Raw genomic sequence first — 20,491 nt, 5'->3', positions numbered from 1 at the left:
AGAGTACTGGGCTAATGGTAAGATTCTTGGTAGTGTGGATGAGCAGAGAGATCTCGGTGTCCATGCGCATAGATCACTGAAAGTTGCCACCCAGGTTGATAGTGTTAAGAAGGCGTACAGTGTGTTAGGTTTTATTGGTAGAGGGATTGAGTTTCGCAGCCATGAGGTCATGTTGCAGCTGTACAAAACTCTGGTGCGGCCGCACTTGGAGTATTGCGTACAGTTCTGGTCGCCGCATTATAGGAAGGATGTGGAAGCATTGGAAAGGGTGCAGAGGAGATTTACCAGGATGTTGCCTGGTATGGAGGGAAGGTCTTATGAGGAAAGGCTGAGGGACTTGAAGCTGTTTTCGTTAGAGAGAAGAAGGTTAAGAGGTGACTTAATAGAGACATACAAGATGATCAGAGGATTAGATAGGGTGGACAGTGAGAGCTGTTTTCCTCGGATGATGATGGCTAGCACGAGGGGACATAACTTTAAATTGAGGGGTGATAGATATAGGACAGATGTCAGAGGTAGGCTCTTTACTCAGAGAGTAGTAAGGGCGTGGAATGCCCTGCCTGCAACAGTAGTAGACTTGCCAACTTTAAGGGCATTTAAATGGTCATTGGATAAACATATGGGTGATAATGGAATAGTGTAGGTTAGATGGCTTCAGATTGGTTTCACAGGTCAGTGCAACATCGAGGGCCGAAGGGCCTGTACTGCGCTGTAATGTTCTATGTTCTATTCCTGAAAAGAGAATGGCAGTGAACTACCTGGACTTTCTCACCTTGTCCACTTTTACTGCTATCAGTTTCCTTTTTTGTGTTTATTCTGTCCTTCACTTCATCTCACTCAATTTTCCTGGCTCAGTTCCTCTTTATAAGCTGCTCATGTTATGGTCTGATACAAGATCCTCAACTTGAAACATTAGCCCGACCTTCCTGCCAGCCTGGCTCAAATGCCTCCAGGATCATCCCTGTTTATTTCAGGTACACAGTATCTGCATTATTCGATCCCCAGCTTAGTTTGGCCAGTACAGTACAGACTACAGAAGTGAATCTCTGTGCACAAGAAACCTTTGCATTGTGCTCCATTGGGTCAGAACACACACAAAATAGATAATATATATTATTAATCAACATACACTCATCACAATGACACAAACTGTTGCTTACCAGAAGGAAAGGCCTCGTTTGCCGATTTCCGAGCCCAACCAGCAAGACCTCTCTTACAGCCGGCATCTCCGTCAGGCGGGCAAATTCCTCCTTCTTTATCTCTCCCTGGGTCATGTGTTGACCAGAAGAGCTATCCACCAAGACGCGCTGACCCACAGGGAAATTCTTCACCAGGAAGACCAAACGCCAGTCGGGCAGCTGGTATATCTATGGAGAAGCTCAGGAGAGTTAAAGTCACAACCACTATATCATGCTTTCAATGAGAAAAGGTCAGTCTGTAAACTAAAATATGGACTGCTGATCTCTGAATTCCATTATTCAATTTAATACCTAGGACTTTAATGGACTAAAATGTTTTTAAAAAGGGTCCTATAACACTGACTTAAAATGGCTATAGGCACTATTTGACCAATGTAAGTTGACCAAATTTATCAAACCAACATTGATTAAACAAACAAAAATTTGAAAATAACATTTTATCCAAGAGGTAATGAAGCCAGTCAACCTCTCCCGAGCTTTAGAAAGGCCCTCTTCTCCCACGTCATTTACACCTTTACAAGAATCTTCACATTAGGGATGAAAACATTGTCTACAATTACGAAGCAAGAACGCAGTGAACTCATAAGATGAAATATGCAAACAAGCTGCTATTTCAAGAAGCTTTCTTTGCGGCAGAGCAAAGAAAGTATGGATTTTTAAGAGCACAGAATACAGTTGGAAAGGCTCTGCGTGGTTACAATGTTGACTGGAAAGAACAATCAGGAAACTAAGAACTTAAAGGTTAACTGCAAATATTTGCTACTTTTTATTGCTCAAATAACTAATCCAGACATTATGCTTTATTCTTTTAACCTCGTTTTCTGGGAGGGATGGGGAAGTGGGTGCAAAAGCTTAATACAATAGTGTAGAACATAGAACAGTACAGCACAGCACCGGCCCTTCAGCCCATAATATTGTGCCAACCTATTATCCTACTCTAAGATCAAAACTAACCTGCATACCCTTCATTTTACTATCATCCATATACCTATTCAGCATTCGCTTAAATGTCCCTAAGGTATCTGACTCTACTACCACCGCTGACAGTGCCTTCAATGCACCCACCACTCTGTGTAAATAAACTACTCCTGATATCTCCCTATACCTTCCTCCAATCACCTTAAAATTATGCCCCCTCGTAATAATCATTTCCGCCCTGGGAAGAAGTCTCTGGCTATCCATTCTATCTCTGCCTCTCATCATCTTGTACACCTCTATCCAGTCACCTCTCATCCTTCTTCACTCCAATGAGAAAAGCCCTAGCTCCCTCAACCTTTCCTCATAAGACTTGCCCTCCACTCCAGGCAGCATCCTGGTAAATCTCCTCTGCACTCTCTCTAAAGCTTCCACATCCTTCCTGTAATGAGGTGACCAGAACTGAACACAATATTCCAAGCGTGGTCTAACCAGGGTTTTATAGAGCTGCAGTATAACCTCGTAGCTCTTAAACTCAATTCCCCTGCCAATGAAAGCCAACACACCACACACCACCTTAACAACCCTATCAACTTGGGTGGCAACTTTGAGGGATCTATGGACGTGGACCCTAAGATCCCTCTGTTCCTCCACACTGCCAAGAATCCTGCAATTAACCCTGTATTCTGCATTCAAATTTGACCTTCCAAAATGAATCACTTCACACTTTTGTATAGTGTGCAGCAGCTGGAGGAGGCAAGTGAAAAGGTACAAAATTAAGTTACAATATTAGGAATTGCAAAAACAAAACCTTAAATTAATAAAAGCTTAACAAAACAATGTATATGAATTCCACTTTGGCAACAAGGTTATGAATTGATACACGGGGTAAATCCGCAAAAGAGTTTGTTGACATCAGGCCTGACTGAAGTCCAGTGGTGGAAGAATTACTCCCTCTCTATCATTGATCCAATGCAAGATTAATGTGGAGGGCTACGGGAATAAAGCAGGGGAGTTTAAAAGAAAAATTAAGTAGCTCGTTTGAAAAACTGTCATGAACATAATGGGCTACATCACCTCTTCCTGCACTAAGAATCTAAGATTTTAATTTAGCAGCACTCCTTCATATTATTGCACCTAAAATATCTTTACTGATATTGTAATAGCAAAACATAAGTAGAAGCTTTTAACTGTATTGTCACCAGATATCAAGTGTCTTACCATCTCTCAAACCATTTCAACTCAATCTGAGGCATGGATCACAATGCTCACCTCCATGACGCCATTCTCCCTCACCAGCATGCACCAGTTGGTAGGTTCTACTTTAAGGTGAGAGGGCTCTTTTTCAGCCATTGGCACAGAGCTGCGGCTTGGTTCCTCTTTAGGAGGGCTGAAGAGTGCTGAGCCAGACTCTCCATACAGCATCTCCTCTTCATCGTCCACTGTGGTACTGCAAATTTGAAACAAAACACACAGAAACTCTTGGATGTGACCAACAAAATTAATTAACATTTGTTAATTGTGCAGAACATGAAATCCCATTTCTTTTTGTTTATTCATTCATGGGATTAGGGGCGTTGCTGGCTAGGCAGCATTTACTGTTCAGCCCTAATTGCCCAGAGGGCAGTTAAGTGTTAACCACATTGCTGTGGGTTTGGAGTCACACGTAGACCAGGTCAGTTAAGGATAGCAGTTTCCTTTCCTAAAGGACATAAGCGAACCAGATGGGTTTTTCTGACAATCGATTCACGGTCATTGTCAGATTCTTAATTTCAGATGTTTACAGAATTCAAATTCCACCATCTGCCATGGTGGGATTCGAACCCAAGTACCAGACCATTATCTGGGTCTCTGGATTAACAGTCCAGCAATAATATCACTAGGCCATTGCCTCCCCTTAACAGTGTTATGAACCCAGCTAATGCTCCTAACGGACAAGTCAGATCTCAGACGAAATTAGTGGTCATTCACAGAAAAATAGGCAGAGAAAGCTTTCTTTTACAATAAAACTGACATTTATTTCACATAGGACAATCAAACCAAGCTAAATATGGAACACAGTTTAGAAGATCTTAAAACACACAGCAAAACAAAATCTGATCTATTTCCGAACATCTGCAGTTGAAATCCTGAGAATTACCCTTCTACATCAATCGTTTGGAACAACTCAACTTCTCGCCAGATAGAGTCATACAGCATAGAAACAGGCCCTTCAGCTCACAAACAAAAACCAAATTACACTATTCCTATTTACCTGCACTTGGTCCATAGACTATGCCCTGGCATTTTAAGTACTCACCTAGTTGTTTCTCAAATATTGCAACTGTACCTGCCTCTATGACCCTTTCAGGCAGCTTGTTCCATATTTCTATCAGCCTCTGGGTGAAAATCTTTTTTTTTTTCAGATCTCCTCTAAACCATTTACTTCTCACAGTAAACTCATGCCCTCTTGTCTTGGACAGATCTGCTATGTGGAAGACATTTTCACAATCTACTCTGTGCCTCTAATAATTTTCTATACCTCAATCAGGTCCCACCACAGCCTCCTCTGCTCCAAGGAATATAAACCCAGCCTATCCAGTCTCTCCTCCTAACTGAGACTTTTCATCCCAGGGAACATCCTGGTGAATCTCCTCTGCATCCTCTCCAGTGCGATCATATCCTTCCAATAATGTGGCAACCAGAACTGCATACAATATCCCATCTGTAGCCTAATCAATGTTTTATAAAGTTGTGGCATGACTTTCTTGCTCTATATTCTAGGCCCTGGCTAATGAAGGTAATCATCCAATATGCCTCATTCACTTCCCTATCTACCAATGCTAACAGCTTCAGGGATTTATGGACTTGTACACCAAGGTCCTTTTGTTCCTCAGTACTCCCTCGGGACCTACCATTCATTGTCAATATCCTTCCTTTATTAGGCCTCCCAAAATGCATCACCTTATACTTATTAGGATTAAATTCCATCTACCATTGTTCTGCCCAATTTACCAGCTGATCAATATCAGACTGCAGCCCAAGGCCATCCTCCTCACAATCCACAGCACCCCCAATTTTCATGTCATGTGCAAACTTAATTATACCTTCTACATTCACATCCAAGTCGTTAACATATATAACAAACAGCAAAATTCCCAGCACAGTTCCCAATGCTACACCACCGGTCACAGGCTTCAAATTACAAAAGCAACTTCCACCATCACGCTTTGGCTACTATTCCTAAGGTGCTTTTGGAGGTAATTTGCAATTTGCCTTGGATCCCACAGGTTCTTACCTTCCATGTGGGACCTTGTCGAAGGTCTTACTTAGATCTATGTAAACCACATCAACTGCACTACTCCCATCAATGTATTTAGTCATATTTTCAAAAGCTTTAATTTTAAATTAGACAGGATTTCCCTCTAATGATTCCATGCTGACTATCCCTGTTCAATTCCTACCTTTCCAAGTGTTGATTTATTGTATTCCTCAGAATTTTTTCCAATAATTTCCCTACCTTTGATGTCAGACTGACTGGTCTGTAGTTATCTGGCCTATCCCTGCTACCCTTCTTGATCAAAGCAACCACGTTAACTGTCCTCCAGTCATTTGGCACATCACCTGTGGCCAGTGGAGTATTTAACATATCTGCCTTGGCCCCATAATCTGCTCCCTTGCCTCCAAAAGCAACCTGGGATGCATCTCATCAAGCCTTGAGGATTTATGCACCATTATGCCTGCTTAAACACCTAATACCATCCCCTTTGTTAACCTTAACATGTTCCCTATCCTCATCATCACCAACCTAAGCAGCAGATGACATAATAACTCTATTAAACAGAGATAAATTAAGTGTGAAGAAGAGTGTCCCTTACCTCATGTTAGTAATCATGGTTTCCATTTCTGACTGGCTCCCTTTCATAGTGTCCTCCTTCACGACAGAGGCTCGGCTCTCTGTGGTAAACATTCCACTGATATCTCGGTATGCACAGAGAGCAATCACCTTTGACAACTGCAAGTGACAGTAAAATGTGCAAAACCATCAGCCAATCCAACTATTAGATGAAGCAGTGCAGAATCCTGCAGACAATAAATGCCTGACAAGAATGCTGCAACTCAAACCGTACAGCCACAAAGTTTCAACTCAACATGTAAACACAAGCCATACACAGTGAAGAAACCTGAACACTCTGCAGCATGGATCTTGCAGCTGCTCCTGGATTGCAGGTTTAAAGATTTATTACAGTTTTTTTTTTAAACAGTTATTACTGTCATTATAATTTTACTAATAAGGTTTTTATTCATTTTGTTTTATTAAAAAACCAAAAAATCGTGTTTTTTTTATTAGACTTTTTTTTTAAAAACGAGCATTCAAGGGTCTGCAGTAAATGGTTGAGGGTTTTTTAATTGTGAATTCAGAAGTTAAAGAAGTCTATATGTGTTTAGAGGGTTTTTTCACATTGCAAATGTTTTTAGAGGTGAGTTTTTTTTTTATAAGTGGTTGATTTTATTTAAGTTTTATACGTTTGATATATATATTATTTTTTCTCATTTTAACATTATTTTCTGTAGGTAGCAAAAGGTAGTTTATATATATTGAAGGTGTTGTTGAAGTTTTTTTCGGCTTAATGTTATTAAGGGTATATATGAGTGTGAGAAACGGCTAGTAGATCTAGAAAAGTTATTACACAGCAGGATCAATCAGATAGCTGAGTGACTGTCAGGAAAAATAAGAAGGTAGTTCAAAAATCTCTGGTGGCTATTCCTCTAACAAGTATTCAGTTTTAGGAACTGTAGAAGGGGATAGTCTCTCTGAGGAAAATAGAAGGACCTGTCAGTTATTGGACACTTGGAATGATTCTTATGTTAGGCAGCATTTGACAAGATTTAAGAGAATTACAGCTATAGAGGACTCTCCTGTCAGGGGCATAGACAGGAGATTCTGTAGCAGTGAGCATAAATTTAGGATGGATTGTTGCTTTCCTTGTGCTAGGATTAATGATGTCTCTAAACATTTCAAGCATACTGTTAAAGGTATGATTGAGAAGCCAGAAATTACTGTACACATTGTAGGAATGATACTTTTAGGGAAAAGATTAAAGCAGTACGCAATGAATTCAAGAGATTAGATAGACAATTAAAAAATATAAACCAAAAGGACTGTGGATCATGTAAATCAGGAACAAAAACAGAGTTGCTGGAAAAACTCAGCAGGTCTGGCAGCATCTGTGACGAAAAAATGTCAGAGTTAATGTTTTGGGTCCAGTGACCCTTCCTCAGGACAGCAACTTGGGTTTTTGCTCCTGATTAAAAAAAGTAGAACCTTGTTAGCAGGAATTTTTGGTTTGCTCCCAATGCCAAACTCAAACAAAGGAAGGAACAAAAGGTTAAAGTAGAATGTGAAGATTTAAAAGAGGTTGCAGAGGTAAGACAATAGATTGTAGAACTTGTTCTCTCCTCGAAAGTTGAGAGATGCTTTGACAGAGCTGTCCAAAATCAGAATGGGTCAAGACAGCATAGAAAGAAACTTTTTCCATTAGCTGAAGGGGTATCAACCAGAGGACACAGATTAATGGTGTTTAGCAAAAGAACTTTTCTTTGTCAACAAGTGGTTAGCATTTGGAATACACTGTCTGAAAAGAGTGGTGGGGACAGCTTCAACTGGGGTTTTCGAAAAGGAATTAGCCAAATGCCTGAAGAGGAACAATGCAGGGCGTGGAAAAACATCAAAAGATGAGACTAGCTAAGTTACTCTTGCAAATGGCTTGCATGGGTATGATGGATCAAATGGCCTCCTACCCTGTTGAAAATGGTCCGAATCTATATCGAGATGATGAGTGCATAGAATGGAGTATTTACAGTTAATAATACAGGGAAGCACAAAAGCAGCCCTGATCAACAGGATCTAACAACATGGCCAGCAAAGTATGTTACTAAGTTTAATTTTCAACTTGCACTTTGTGGAAAATGTAAGAATAAGGAGCTGCCACGTGAAAGCAATAAAAGTGCTATAAAAGTTCACTTTCCCCTCAGAAATTACATCATTACATCAGTCATAGGTTCAAGTCACTGATGCTCAAGAATGTATGTTGGAGAGTCAGCACTAAGGCTTTACTGGTCAGGAATACGTACCATGTGTATTTGTGGCTTCTGCATGGTCAGTCTGTGGGTGTTTCCTCCATATGTGTCACGCTTCAATACAAACATCGTCACCTGCCCTTCGCCACTCATTATCACTACATAAGGATCGCACACTGCACAGTGCATAATTGGAGAGCCCAGATCCACAGGAATGAAATGCAGCTGGTTCACTGAGAGAACAGAATGTAAGTGGCATTCAGGTGCAGCAAAATCTGCAAGACTAGACACAATTCCAACTAAACCAGTTGCCGTGAGCCTAACCCTCCCTCTACTGACCCCTTCTCCCGCCTCCAACACACTCCTTCCTCCTGGACACCACCCCAAGGCCTCCTACCCTCCCTCGACCTCTTCATCTCCAACTACCGTCGAGACATCAATCGCCTCAACCTCTGCACCCCTCTCACCCACTCCAACCTCTCCCCCGCAGAACGTGCAGCCCTCCGCTCCAATCCCAACCTCACCATAAAACCCGCGGACAAGGGAGGCGCAGTTGTAGTATGTTACCGAGGCCAGACGCCAACTCTCCGACACCACCTCCTAACGCCCCCTTGATCGTGACCCCACTCCCGACCACCAAACCATCTACAACCTCATCGCCTCAGGTGACCTCCCACCCACAGCCTCCACCCTCATCGTTCCCCAACCCTGCACCTCCCACTTCTATCTCTTTCCCAAAATTCACAAACCTGACTGCCCTGGTCGACCCATTGTCTCCGCCTGCTCCTGCCCCACTCAACTTATCTCCACCTATCTCAACTCCATTTTCTCCCCCTTGGTCCAGGAACTCCCTACCTACGTCCGTGACACCACCCACGCCGTCCACCTCCTCCAGAACTTCCAATTCCCCGGTCCCCAACACCTCATCTTTACCATGGACGTCCAGTCCCTATACACCTGCATTCCCCATACAGATGGCCTAAAGACCCTCCGCTTCTTCCTGTCCCGCAGGCCTGACCAGTCCCCCTCCACTGACACCCTTATCCACTTAGCCGAACTCGTCCTCACCCTCAACAACTTCTCTTTCAATTCCTCCCACTTCCTACAGACAAAGGGGGTGGCCATGGGTACCTGCATGGACCCAAGCTATGCCTGCCTCTTTGTAGGTTTCGTGGAACAATCCCTCTTCCGTAGCTACACGGGCCCTAAACCCCACCTCTTCCTCCATTACATTGATGACTGTACTGGCGCCGCCTCGTGCTCCCACGAGGAGCTCGAACAGTTCATCCACTTCACCAACACCTTCCACCCCAACCTTAAGTTCACCTGGACCATCGCTAATACCTCTCTCTCCTTCCTGGACCTCTCTGTTTCCATCTCTGCCAACCATCTAGAAACCGATATTCATTTCAACCCCACCGACTCCCACAGCTACCTAGAATACACCTCCTCCCATCCACCTTCCTGCAAAAATGCCATCCCCTATTCCCAATTCCTTCGCCTCCGCCGCATCTGCTCCCAGGATGAGGCATTCCACTCCCGTACATCTCAGATGTCCTCGTTTTTCAAGGACCGCAACTTACCCCCTCAGTGGTCGAGAACGCCCTCGACCGTGTCTCCCACATTTCCCGCAACTCATCCCTCACACCTCCTCCCCGCAATAACAACCAAAACAGAATCCCCCTCGTCCTCACGTACCACCCCACCAACCTCCGGATCCAACGCATCATCCTCCGACACTTGGCCATCTGCAATCCGACTCCACCACCAAAGATATTTTTCCCTCCCCACCCTTATCTGCTTTCCGGAGGGACCATTGTCTCCGTGACTCCCTTGTCCGCTCCACACTCCCCTCCAGCCCCACCACACCCAGCACTTTTCCCTGCAACCGCAGGAAGTGCTACACCTGCCCCTACACCTCCATCCCAGGCCCCAAGAAGACTTTCCACATCAAGCAGATGTTCACCTGGAATTAAGAGTCTAATGATGACCTTGAATCCATTGTCAACTGTCGGAAAAACCCATCTGGTTCATTAATGTCCTTTAGGGAAGGAAACTGCCATCCTTACCTGGTCTGGCCTACATGTGGCTCCAGACCCACAGCAACGTGGTTGACTCCGAACTGCAAAGGTGAATGGACTGAAAGGGAACTAGAGAATAGGGGCAGTAAGGCTCAGAGGAAGAGCAGGTAGGGTGTGGTTGCGAAACAAAGTGGGTCTCGTGGACTGAAGCGCATCTGTTTCAATGCAAGTGTAACAGGTAAGGCAGGTGAACTTCGAGCTTGGATTAGTACTTGGAACTATGATGTTGTTGCTATTACAGAGACTTGGTTAAGGGAGGGACAGGATTGGCAGCTTAATGTTCCAGGATACAGATGTTTCAGGTGGGATTGAGGAGGATATAAAAGGTGGGGGTAGTTGCACCACTTGTTAAGGAGAATATCACAGCTGTATTGCGGGAGGACACCTCGGATGGCTCAAACAGCAAGGCAATATGGGTAGATCTCAGGAACAGGAAGGGTGCAATCACAATATCTGGGCTTTACTACAGGCTTCCCAACAGCCAGCGGGAGATAGAAGAACAGATATGTAGGCAGATTTTGGCAAGATGTAAAAGTAACTGGGTTGTTGTTGTGGTTGATTCTAACTTCCCATATATTAACTGGGACTCACTTAGTGCTGGGGCTCGGATGGGACAGAGTTCGTAAGGAGCATCCAAGAAGGCTTCTTGAAAAGGTACGTAGATAGTCCAACTAGGAAAGAGGTCGTACTGGACCTAGTATTGGAGAATGAGCCTGGCCAGGTGGTCAACATCTCAGTGGGGGAGTAGCTTGGCAACAGTGATCACAATTCAGTAAGCTTTAAGGTATTGATGGATAAAGATAGTGCAGTTGTCAGGTGATGGTGCTAAATTGGGGAAAGCTAATTACAACAGTGAGTTTTTTGAGGAAGTGGCGAAGATGATCGATGGGTGTAGGGCAGTGGATATTGTCTACATGGACTTCAGTAAGGCCTTTGACAAGGTCCCACATGGCAGGTTGATACAGAAGGTAAAGTCGCACAGGGTCAGAGGTGAGTTTGCAAGATGAATAAAAATCTGGCTTGGTCATAGAAGACAGAGGGTAGCAGTGCAAGGGTGCATTTCTGAATGGAGGGCTGTGACTAGTGGCATTCCTCAGGGTTCAGTGTTGGGACCTTTGCTGTTTGTAATATATATAAATGATCTGGAGGAAAATGTAACTGGTCTGATTAGTAAGAGATAGTAGGAACTGCCGATGTTGGAGAATCTGAGATAGCAAGGTGTAGAGCTGGATGAACACAGCCGACCAGGCAGCAGAGGAGCAGGAAAGCTGACGTTTCGGGTCTGGAACCTTCTTCAGAAATGGGGGAGGGGAAGGGGACTCTGAAATAAATAGAGAAAGGAGGAGGCGATGATGGAAGGTGGATAGCGAAGCAGATAGGTGGAGAGAAGACTGACAGGTCAAGGAGGTGGGGATAGAGCCAGTAAAGGTGAGTGTAGGTGGGGAGTTGAGAAGAGGGTTGGTCAGTCGACCAAATGTAAACAACTTAACCATACCCACTACATACGAGTCTAAATCACTGACATATCAGCACACAGCACTGAGCCCTCAGAAATCCCACTGGAAACAGGGTCCTCCAATCACCAAAACACCAAGTGACTTTCCCCTAGAACAGATGGGCTTTAACTTAATGATCAGTCTGCCATGTGGTATGGCATTCATGGACTTTAGTAAGACATCAAATGAGCTATTCACAAAAAAACTCAATCAAGTTAATCAAACACAATCTTCTCTAAACAATCCATGCTGCCTGTCCTTGATTAATTCTATTCTCTACATCAGAAAATTTACAGTCTCAGAACTTTTGCCAATTATTGCCTATCACTGGGACCAGCGTGCATAGTGTGTAATTACCTGGACTAAACCTTCCTACCTTTTCAAAAAGATGGTGCAATGACTGTAGCTGAAAGAACATTAAAATCTGAACCTGTCAGTAATGGACAGTTTAATTGTACTGGATGCCCCAAAGTTTGCAAGTACTCACCGCCTTCCAATAGACGAATTCCTAAAGGTGAAACTTGCACAATGTACTTATTGTCTCCAATGTTTCCAGCAAAAATAGTTGGTCCCTGTGTAGCAAAGCCACTGGCATCCAGCTCCATGATTTCCTGACCAGTCTGCAGGATCTACCATTTAGAGAGGGGGAAACATAAGACATAGACGAAATACATTAATTTCTGCGCGGTCTTTCCAACAGATTTAAGGGGAGAGATGATGGCATAGCAGTAATGAAAGCACACCGACGCGTCTACTTCCTCAGAAGTCTAAGGAAATTTGGCATGTCCATAATGACTCTCACCAATTTTTATAGATACGCCATAGAAAGCACCCTTGTACAGATGCATCACAGGTTGGGATGGCAACTGCTCTGCCCAAGACAGCAAGAAATAACAGTTGTGAACACAGTCCAGAATATCATAAAAGCCAGCCTTCCTTCCATTGAGAGATAGCAAGAACTGCTGATGCTGGAGTGAGAGATAACACGGTGTGCAGCTGGAGGAACACTGCAGGCCAGGCAGCATCAGAAGAACAGGAAAGTCGACGTTTGGGGTCGGGACCCTTCTTCAGAAATGGGGGGGGGGGGGAAGGGGGGCACGAAAAAAAAAAAAAGGGGGGTGGGGGGGGGGAAGGTAGGTGGGATGATGATAGGTGAGTGCAGGTAGGCAGTGGTAGGGATTAGTCAGTGAGGTAGAAGAGAAGACGGACAGGTTGTGTCAGGACAAGGAGGCGGGAATGAGAGGGAGGGTTGGTCATGGGATGAAGCTAGAGATGGAGAGATTTTGAAACTGGTAAAGTCTACATTGAGACCAGTGGGTTGTAGGCTCCCAAGGCGGCATAGGAGATGCTGCTCCTCCAGTTTCCGGGTGGCGTTATTGTGACACTGGAGGAGGTCCAGGATGGACATGTCGCCCAGGGAGTGGGAGGGGGAGTTGAAGTGGTTTGCGACTGGAAGGTGTTGTCGTTTGTCACGAACAGAGGGCAGGTGCTCTACAAAGCAGTTTCCAACCCTCCGCTTGGTCTCACCAATGTAGAGGAGGCCACATCAGGAGCAGCAGACACAGCAGACCACATTAGCGGATGTACGGGTGAACCTCTGTCTGATGTGGAAGGTTTTTTTGTTTGCTTGGATGGAGGTGAGGGGGGAGGTGTAGGGGCAGGTGTCGCACTTCCTGCGGTTGCAGGGAAAGGTGGTGGGGCTAGTGGGGAGTGTGGAGCGGACAAGGGAGTCGCAGAGAGCGCAGATCTTATGGAAGGCTCTTGGAGGGAGGTGAGGAGGGAAGTGTAGGGGGGCAGGTGTAGCATAGAATAGAATACAATCCCACCTGCTCAACATCACATTACAGTATGCAAACACCAGAATTAATTCCTTACTCTTTCATATATACAAGTTTCTAACATATTTCACTTTCTTTTTTCCAAATCCTAGTCTTGACAGTTTGGCAGCTTTTTTCTTGATTAGTCACACAATTCAGCTTAGATTTTCTCAGCTGCAAGTAACCCATTCCACATATGAACTAAACACTTCTGGTCTGGCTCCTTCAAGTAAAACCATTACAATGAGGTAATTGATTTCCTAACAATTCCAAATCATCTCCTTTCTTCATACATCTAACTTCCAACCGGTCCTCTGCAAAGTGAAAATCCAAAGCTTTCTATACGACTGGTTTCTCCCCCCGAAGCAAACTCCTGATCCTTCTGAACAGAATACAAGCAAAAGCTTCTCAAATGTTACGCTGTCTGCTTGTCAAACTCTCCTGTGAAAACAAACTCCCATCACCTGTGGGACTTACTCATGCTCTCATACTAATTTAAAAAAAATCATTGCTCCAGAAATACTGACAAGTTAATCATTAAAACACCCCTCACTCCACTCAGACCAAAACCACATGCTACTAGTTCAAATTCTAAACTCTAAAATAAATTATAATATATAAATCATATAACTTATCACACAATAAAATCACCTCTTTCTTCTAAACTCAAAATGATGAAGGCCTAACGCTTCTTCATAAGATAAGCCTTTCATCGCAGAAATGAATGATGTGAAGAAAATATGATATTATTTGAAGAGGAGCTCTCCAAGTTACCTATTCATCATGTATCTCTCAACTAACATCACTAAAATTTAGAATTATTTGTCACAGTGCTGTTTGCAGGACTTTGCTGCGTATAAATGTTTAAAAAAATTATTTCATGGGATGTGGGCATCACTGCCTAGATCAACATTTGCTGCAGGGCCTAAATGTACTTCAAAAGATGGTGCTGTGCCACGTTCTTACAGAAAAATAGAATTTTACAGTACACTGTAGAGATTCTATGAGAAAGAGGCCATTCGACCCATGCCTGTACCAGCTACCGAAAGAGTTACCCAGATATTCCCATTCTCCAGCCCTATTGCTATAGCCCTGTAACTTCATCACTTTCAAATGTTCTCTTTTGAAACTTATGGAATCCACCTCCACCACTCTCCCAGGCAGTGTATTTCAAACCCTAACAAGTGAGTAAAGAAGTTTCACCTCATCTCACCCCTAGCTGTCTTGATTTGATTTATTATTGTCACATGTACCTAAGTATAAGGTAAAGTTTTGCTTTGCATGCAGTACAGGCAGATCATAATATACAAAGATCATAGCATAATTAAACAGGGTGAGGAATACAAAGTTACAGCTGCAAAGAAGGTGCACAAACAACAAGATCAACAGATTTGAAATTTGAGAAGTCCGTTCAGAAATCTAATAACAGATAATAACAGATCTTGAACCTGTTGGTACATGTTTAAGCTTTCGTACCTTCCGCTTAACAGAAGAGGTTGGAAAAGATTATAAAAACTGAAAGAACTGCGGATGCTGTAAATCAGGAACAAAAACAAAGTTGCTGGAAAAGCTCAGCAGGTCTGGCAGCAACTGTGGAGGAGAAAACGGAGTTAACGTTTCGGGTCCGGTGACCCTTCCTCAGAACTGCCAGACCTGCTGAGCTTTTCCAGCAACTTTGTTTTTGTTCCTTGGAAAAGATTGTAACTGGGATGGGAGGGGTCTTTGATGATGTAGGCTGCCTTTCTGAGGCAGCGAGAGGTGTGGATGGAATCAGTGAATGGAAAGTTGGCTTCCATGATGGTCCAGGCTGTGTTCACAACTCACTGTAGTTTCTACCTGGGTAGAGCTGTTGCCATACCAAGTCATGATGCATCCAGGTGGAATGCTTTCTATGATGCATCTGTAAAAGTTGGTGAGGGTCCTTATGGACAGGCCAAATTTCTTTAGCCTCCTGAGGAAGAACAGACATTGCCATGCTGACAATCTGAGATTGCGACCCCTAGTTACAGACATACCAACTAGTGGAAGCAGAATTTCCTTCTTTATCCTGTCAAAATTGTTCATAATTTTGATCACCTCAATAAGGTCACCTCTTAATCCTCTCTGCTCCAAGAAAAATAAGCCCAATCTCTATAATCTTTCCTTGTATTTAAAATCCTTCATTCCTGGTACCATTCTAGTAAACCTTCCTTGAACTCTCTCCAGGGCTTTAACATCCTTCCTTAAATAAACACCACCCTCATCCACTGCCTGTGTCACCTCATCGAAGAACGCAATTTATCAGACATGACCAGTCCTTGACAAAGTTATGCCGAGTTCTGAGGAAGGGTCACTGGACCCGAAATGTTAACTCTGATTCTGTTCTTCACAGATGCTGCCAGACCTGCTGAGCTTCTCTAGCAACTGCTGTTTTCGTTCTTGACAAAACTATCTTGGCTGCTTACACCATAACAGTCTCTCTGGTATAGGGACATCTATAATGTTGTTAGGGAGTTCCAGGATTTAGACCTAACAACACTGAGTAGGGATATTGTTCCAGATGCTATGTGGCTCATTGGCAAAGTGGCAGGTGGTGACAGTTGCATGCATTTGCTGCTCTTGCCCTTGGTACAGGTTGTGGATTTGGAAGGGACACTGAAGTAGCATTTTGAGAATTGCCAAAACAAGCTTGTAAAAACACGACTTTTTTCATTCATTAGTGGGTAGTTAATTTTCACTATAAGTCAGTCAGTCACAAAGATGTTCAAACAAATTAAGCTAAAACTGGTCTCCTTATTAAAACAATATAATTGAGAAATATAGACATGCACAAGAACAAAATGGGATTCCCATATTATTTTGAGGCAGGAAAGGAACTTGAAGTTCATTAAAAAATATTACTTACCATTGTTGAATCTTCTCGACTTAAAATCAAGAAACCATGCTTTTTGACATCTTCCTCTGGTGCAACCTCTTTGGATTCCTTCTCTATCTTTTCCCCATCACCAGTCTGATCCTAAACAATGAGTTGAAAATCAAGATGAAACGATATTACAAAAATCTCAAGAGTGGGAAATGCTCCCACTGCCTTGACAAGCATTTTCTCAATCAACAGTCCAGGATATAGAATAGGCAGGCGAGAGAGAGGTGGTGTTAAGAGGTGAGAGGACATTTCATTATTAGTTAAGGAGTGAGTTACTGCGGTAAGGAGGGGGCATCAAAATAAGCTTCATGGATACAGCTGAGACATAAAAAAATGAGGCACATTGCTAGAACCCCAGACAATCAGCAGGAAATTGACAAGCAAATTTGTGCACAATTTATGAAGGTATGTAAAAATAATAACAAAAAGGTAAATATAGTAGATTTCAACTTTTCCAATATTATCTAGGACAGATATAGTGTTAAGGGCTTCAATGGAGTGAATTTCTTGAAGTGTACAGGACAGCAGTCAAGGACATTTGGCCTCGGATATTCGGGTAAGGCGGACTTCGGGATACACAATAATGCCGAGTTGTCGAGCAAAGACTGATAGCTAAGTTCGATACCCATGAGGACAGCCTGAACTGGGATCTTGGGTTCAAGTTGCACTACAGGTGACTCTCCCTCTCTCACACACACACACACACACACACACACACACACACACACACACACACACACACGAATCTATGGGGTGAATCTGTATTTGCAGATACATTCTATTTTGTTCCAAAAGCACAACTTACAGACAATTTGACATTTTATAAATTCCCATTTTAGAAATAAAACCAGTCTGACTCCAAACTAAAACACAAACACATTCTAAATGCCAAAGGTACAAACATAAAATGCTTGACAGCATTTATTGCGCATCCCAAGTTGACATTCAGAAGGTGATGGTGAGCTGCCTTGCTGAACCTCTGCAGTTCATGTGCTGTAGGTAGACCCACAATGACTTGAGGGAGGGAATTCCAGAATTTTGACCCTGTGAAAGTGAAGGAATGTCAATCTATTTCCAAGACAGGATGGTGGGTAGCTTAGAGGGGAATTTGCAGGCAATGGTGTTTCTGTGTATCTGCTGTCCTTATCCTTCTAGATGAAAGTGGTCATGGGTATGGAAAGTGCTGCCTAAGGATTTTTGGTGAATTCCTGCAGCGCGTCTTGCTACTGCTCAAGTTGCCCTTGAGAACGCGATGGTGAGCTGCCCTGATTGAATCTCTGCAGTCCACGTGCTGTAGGCTGACCCACAGTACCATTAGGGAGGGATTTCCAGGATTTAGCATCCATGGAGGTGGGAGTTGATGCCAATGTGGTGCCAACTAGGTGAGCTGATTTGTCCTGGATGGCGTCAAGCTTCTGGAGTGTTACGAGAACTTCACCCATCCAGTTAAGTGGGGAGTATTCCTTCATACCCCTGACTTGTGCCTTGCTGATGGTGAACAGACTTTGGACAATCAGGAGGTGGTTCACCAAAGTATTCCTAGCTTCTGACCTGCTCTTGTAGCCACTGCATTTCTATGGTGAGTCCAGCTGAGTGTCTAGTCAATAGTAATCACTAGGATATTGATGGTGGGGGATTCAGTGATAGTAACACTATTGAATGTCAAGGGGTGGTGGTTAGATTGTCTCTTTTACGAGATGGTCATTGCATGTGGATTGCAAATGTTACTTGCTACTCGTCAGCGTGAGTCTGGATATTGTCTTGCCGAATTTGAACATGGACTGCTTTAGTATCCAGGTGGTCACAAATGGTGAACACTTGTTTTTCAATCAATGGTAAACATCGCCACTTTGGACCTTATGATAGGAGGAAGATCATTGATGAAGCAGCTGAAGATAGTTGGGTGTAGTGAGGAACTCTTAGAGATGTTATGGAGCTGAGATCACTGACCTCCAACAACCACCTTCCTATGATACTGCCAGATCTGCTGAGTTTCTCCAGCACTTTGTTGCATTCCAGATTTCAGCACTCACAGACCTATGTCTTTATGTTACCATATAATTGACTTGGTCAAAAAATTGAAGCCAAAATTGAATAGATTAAAGGGGGAAGGATATTCAATAAACAAAGAGGTCAGTTATAGTTTAACTATATACTGTCTCTATGATCTGGCTGCTGTGGGATTTCAACTTAAAGCTGCATTTTAATCAAATCAAATCAAAGGCTCTTCAGGCAAAAAACCAATCATAAGACAAAACGCTGAACTCTAATGGGATGGAAAATATTCAGAACGTAGCGTTAGTTTAAAATATTTTTATTCAGTTAAACTGATATAGAATCAAAGAACAATACAGCACAGGTCATTCAACTCATTGGATCTGTGCATGCTCTTTGCAAGCCTCATTGCTTTGCCCCCCTCTCTACTTCCACCTGTACCTCTTTCAGTAATCCATCTGAAATAACTGACTTTTCCACTATAAGTATTGCCAAAATTTTATTTACGACTAGCTACTGTTTCACTGCAAACTCCACACTTACTCAAACTCCACAAGATATTCTGGTCCCTGATTGGTCCCTATGCTCGGTCCCTATGCTCCTCGACTACCCATTCTCTGTTGATGTTTATAAAAAAGGCTTTTGAGTTTCTTTTCCAATTGCTCACTGATTAAATCTCAAACTTTCATAGCCACTCTCATTTGCTTTATTCTCTGCACATTAAGTAAATAGCACATTTTCTAGGGTATCGTTATGTCAGCATTTACCATTCTTGTGCTTTGTCTATTTACATCTTTAGTCATCCAGGGAAATCTAGTTCTTTTCCCCTTTGAGATTGCACAGGGTCTGGATCTGAACTAAAACCTCTTTGAAGGCTTCCATTGCTTAGACCTGCCAATTAGATCTCCTTTCAATTAGCGCTCCTATAATTGAAAATAAAATGCTTGATTGAAAAGAAAATGAAACAATAACTGCTCCAAACCAACATTACCACTATTCACTAAATGCTGTCCAAAAGAAACACGCTGTACTTGCCCCATTTAATTTTCCAGAATCAGAATATAAATTCTTGACAAGAATATTGATTGTAACCAGGTAGCCAATCACCATTACATCAAGGGTATTTTAAAGCATAGTTTGTAAAACAGGACAAATCATCCACTGGGGTGATTCTTTACAATCCCTGCTCTCCAATGAAAGCTGTTACTCAATTTCTTCAGGCTGCAGGTGATATACCCAATCAGGCACGGGACCAACAGTGAGATAAATATAGAGATTCTTTGTTCTTTGACTAATACCTCACAGATGAAGATTCAAGATAAAACAGTGATTAGTTAATTTCTATGCATGCTACAAACATTATTCACAGGATTAAACTTTCATCACAACTTCATCTGTGCCTTTAATACTTCTAATTGTAGTGACCTTTTGTTTGAAATATAAAGCTTAACATGAACTGCTAAAAAGATTTTATTGCTTACCTGAGATAGTAAGAACTGCCGATGTTTGAGTCAGAGGTAACACAGTGTGGAGCTGGAGGAGCACAGCAGGTCAGGCAGCATCAGACGAGCAGGAAAGTTGAAATTTCGGGCCAGGGTCCCCATTTCTGAAGAAGGGTCTTGGCCCAAAACATCAACTTTCCTGCTCCTCTGATGCTGCCTGGCCTGCTGTGTTCATCCAGCTCTACACCTTGTTATCTCTTTTATTGCTTACCTTTGTGTTTACCTCATCTCTTGAAGCAACTACTGTCCACATATCATGGCATCCCGGAAGTTCAAAAGTTGTGACCACTTGGGCACGAATACTTCGCTGTTGGAAAAGAAAAGCACAGGTTTATACGGTTAGTTCATTCTCATAATTCCCATTGGATGACCTCTGGTGCATCTCAGATGAATTGTCATTGCTGTAATGTTTAGCTGCCAACCTGGCTTGTACATGTTATGGTTGCTGCTCAGGACCATGCTGTGTGGAAATGCTGTAAATGGGATGGTAGCGTAGTGACTAGAAATCTAGAGGCCCACACAGG

At 43.0% G+C, this 20,491-nt stretch overlaps 1 protein-coding gene across 1 annotated transcript in view; it reads right to left on the bottom strand.

Moving 5' to 3' along the window:
- The window catches only part of LOC125481173 (cleavage and polyadenylation specificity factor subunit 1-like), a gene marked incomplete at its 5' end in the record, with an annotated part of 23,497 nt that extends 3,211 nt beyond the window's left edge, over window positions 1-20,286 (bottom strand). The window contains 7 exons of the mRNA XM_048592372.1: window positions 1,161-1,367; window positions 3,387-3,564; window positions 5,972-6,108; window positions 8,229-8,407; window positions 12,239-12,380; window positions 16,453-16,563; window positions 20,179-20,286. Of these exons, the coding sequence (XP_048448329.1) occupies window positions 1,161-1,367; window positions 3,387-3,564; window positions 5,972-6,108; window positions 8,229-8,407; window positions 12,239-12,380; window positions 16,453-16,563; window positions 20,179-20,286 (1,062 nt within the window). The remainder of the gene's footprint in view (window positions 1-1,160; window positions 1,368-3,386; window positions 3,565-5,971; window positions 6,109-8,228; window positions 8,408-12,238; window positions 12,381-16,452; window positions 16,564-20,178) is intronic.
- Between the last annotated feature and the right edge of the window lie 205 nt (window positions 20,287-20,491).

Source organism: Rhincodon typus, unplaced genomic scaffold (assembly GCF_021869965.1).
Source record: "Rhincodon typus isolate 14 unplaced genomic scaffold, sRhiTyp1.1 hic_rhity00001107, whole genome shotgun sequence".
NCBI lineage: Eukaryota > Metazoa > Chordata > Chondrichthyes > Orectolobiformes > Rhincodontidae > Rhincodon > Rhincodon typus.
The sequence above is the reverse complement of the archived record's forward strand: the minus strand, read 5'-3'. Positions and strand labels throughout refer to the sequence as shown.